The sequence below is a fragment of the Austrofundulus limnaeus genome, unplaced genomic scaffold (genome assembly GCF_001266775.1).
Source record: "Austrofundulus limnaeus strain Quisiro unplaced genomic scaffold, Austrofundulus_limnaeus-1.0 Scaffold102, whole genome shotgun sequence".
NCBI lineage: Eukaryota > Metazoa > Chordata > Actinopteri > Cyprinodontiformes > Rivulidae > Austrofundulus > Austrofundulus limnaeus.
This window is the reverse complement of record NW_013952504.1, coordinates 274,527-277,162: the sequence shown is the minus strand read 5'-3', so window position 1 is coordinate 277,162 and position 2,636 is coordinate 274,527. Positions and strand designations below refer to the sequence as shown.

Below are 2,636 nucleotides of genomic sequence, written 5' to 3'. Positions count from 1 at the left end.
ACACATACCCATACATATAAAGATATACATACATACATGCCTACATTCATAAATATTGTCTATATATACACACAGATATACTGTTCCTCAAAGCTAGTTATCGATTGGTAGCAAGCAATACTCTCCACTCTCAGTGAGCTTGTTAATGTAAAATTTAAAGTTCCTAAAAGATAAGGTGCAACATATTCAAACCTATTTATGTTGGAAAATGAATGAGAAGGACTGATCCTTCACACAAAAGAGCTAAAAGTCAACTTGCTTTGCTAAACAAACTAAACATACAGTAGATGTCTATCAAATTTACTGGAAGTGAAGCTGCCACAAAAACGTGATTTAAGATGAGTACTTATGCTGCACACAGCCATCGTATTCTGCCTCTGATTAACAGGGGCTAAAATCTCTGTCTTAGCTTAGTATCTATCTGCTTGTTGGTGATTTAAAAAACATGTAAGTATCTTTAGTGGAACAGCTGTCTTTGTCAGCTGCCATGCAGAGACCCCATGCTGCGAATTGCACTACACTTAGCACTTAGAAAACATCCAAATATCCTCAAGAGAAAAACTAAGTCTGGTTATTTCTGGTTATTTACAAAGATAAACTAGCTTCACACAAGCCGAACGACTACATGTATTATAAGAGTTTGACAGCAACTGGTTGAAATGTCCATTCACATTTAAACACTTTCTCTTTTTCTTCCAACAAGCTCCAGCAGATGTTTCCTGATGGGAGCAGCAATGACGTTACTCTGGAAGTGGACCTTTCGTCTTCAAATCAAGTTGTAAGTACAAGTTACAGCACACAGAACTTAAACTTGAGATGGTGAAATTGATCATTTTTGGTAAGAACTCTCAAAAACTAACAAAAATGCTTAGTTATAAATTTGTCTTAAAAAATTATGATTTTTTTGTTTTCACAGTGCTATAGACTACAAACACCTGAAAGTGTTATTTTTAAGATGCTACACTTTACTGAATGTTTACTCGTTTACAGACAAATGAGTCCGCCTTGTTCATCACATCCAACCGTGTGGCCAACACCACCAACTGCAGCAATGTGGGAGACACATTCAATCCCTTCAACATGGTCTCACTGGTGAGACCAGTTTTATATGTTTTCATTCCAGCCTTGGTTGACAACATCTGTTGATATGCCACTTGATGTAATTGTACAATTTGAAAAATAAATCAAACTGTTAGTATTTTTCCAGACTGCTTAAAGTAAAAGAAGTGACTTAAAACACATTAAATGAGCAGACCAGGTTATTATTATTATTATTATTATTATTATTATGATGATGAATGATCATTTGAGCAAAACAAAAAAGTGGATATGAAGACTTCTGCATGCATTAATAAAAAGTTCCCACATGGCACGTCAAACAAATTTGTTTTGTCCTTTACAGTGCAGTCAGATCATTGAGATTTGTTTAGTCAAAATAACTTTGTGCTCTGTGAAAATGCACCTGCAGACCATTTACTGTTTGAAAGTGTTTATGAGAATTTACACTCATGTTGTCTAAATTGTGTTTTTGCTGTGGTGATGGAGAAATTCATTCCTCTTTTTCTATTCCTCTTCAAGAACTCCAACTGTTCATTACTAGACCCACTGAGCTGTGTGATTGGAGAAGTGTCAGCCAGGCATGGCAACATCAGCCTGCTTGTGAGGGGACATTACACTGACAGCATCATTCAGCTTTCTGGAGACAACACAGGTGAGAAAAACGTCAATACTAGTAATAGTACTACTAATAATAGTAAAGGTCAAAGGAGATAGTAGATATTGTTATATTCTGTTTGAGTCTCATTTTTCAACTCGTTCAGTTTTCTCTATTTTTTCTATGATGTTTTCTGAACTATTATCACAGTATTTGCAACAAAACTGCTAATTAAGGTCTGGATTTATCAACTACAATTTGGTGGTCTTCGTTTTCTGGCCCTGGGTCAGACTCTGGCTCTATGTACGGCTGGATGGACAAGTCTTCCATTGCTGACATATTTTAATTAATTTGAAAATAAAACCTATCTGCACCGATATACAGATGTAACCCCCTCGATCAAATTGGAATGGACCAGTTTCAATTTTCTTGTTTGAGCTGCAGAGGGGGCAGCACGGTGGCTCAGCTGGTACAGCTGATGCCTCTCAGCAAGAAGGTCGCCAGATCAAATCCCGACCTAGGGACCTTTTTGGGTAGAGTTTGCATGTTCTCTCCGTGCATGCATGTGTTCTCTCCGGGCACTCCGGCTTCCTCCCACAGAACAAAAACATGACTTTCAGATTAGTTGATAACTCTAAATTGTCCCTATTGTGAGTGAGAGAGTGAATGATTGTCCTGTTTGTCTATGTGTGCCTGTGATGGACTTGCGACCTGTCCAGGGTGTACCCTGCCCCTCACACTGTAACTGCTGGAAATGGGCACCAGTGACCCACTGTGACCCCTGAAAGGAAAAAACGGGTATAGATAATGGATGAACGGAGTTGCAGAGGTCCGAATGTTTGGTCGTTGCCTGTGTCTCAAACCTATCTTTTTGCAAGCATCTCCAACTCATCACAAGAATCTATCTATCTATCTATCTATCTATCTATCTATCTATCTATCTATCTATCTATCTATCTATCTATCTATCTATCTATCTATC

At 37.9% G+C, this 2,636-nt stretch overlaps 1 protein-coding gene across 1 annotated transcript in view; it reads left to right on the top strand.

Moving 5' to 3' along the window:
• cusr (Copper-only SOD repeat protein) overlaps positions 1 to 2,636 on the top strand; it is a gene marked incomplete in the record, with an annotated part of 22,387 nt that overhangs the window by 10,721 nt on the left and 9,030 nt on the right. The window contains 3 exon segments of the mRNA XM_014013489.1: positions 704 to 778; positions 991 to 1,092; positions 1,579 to 1,711. Of these exon segments, the coding sequence (XP_013868943.1) occupies positions 704 to 778; positions 991 to 1,092; positions 1,579 to 1,711 (310 nt within the window).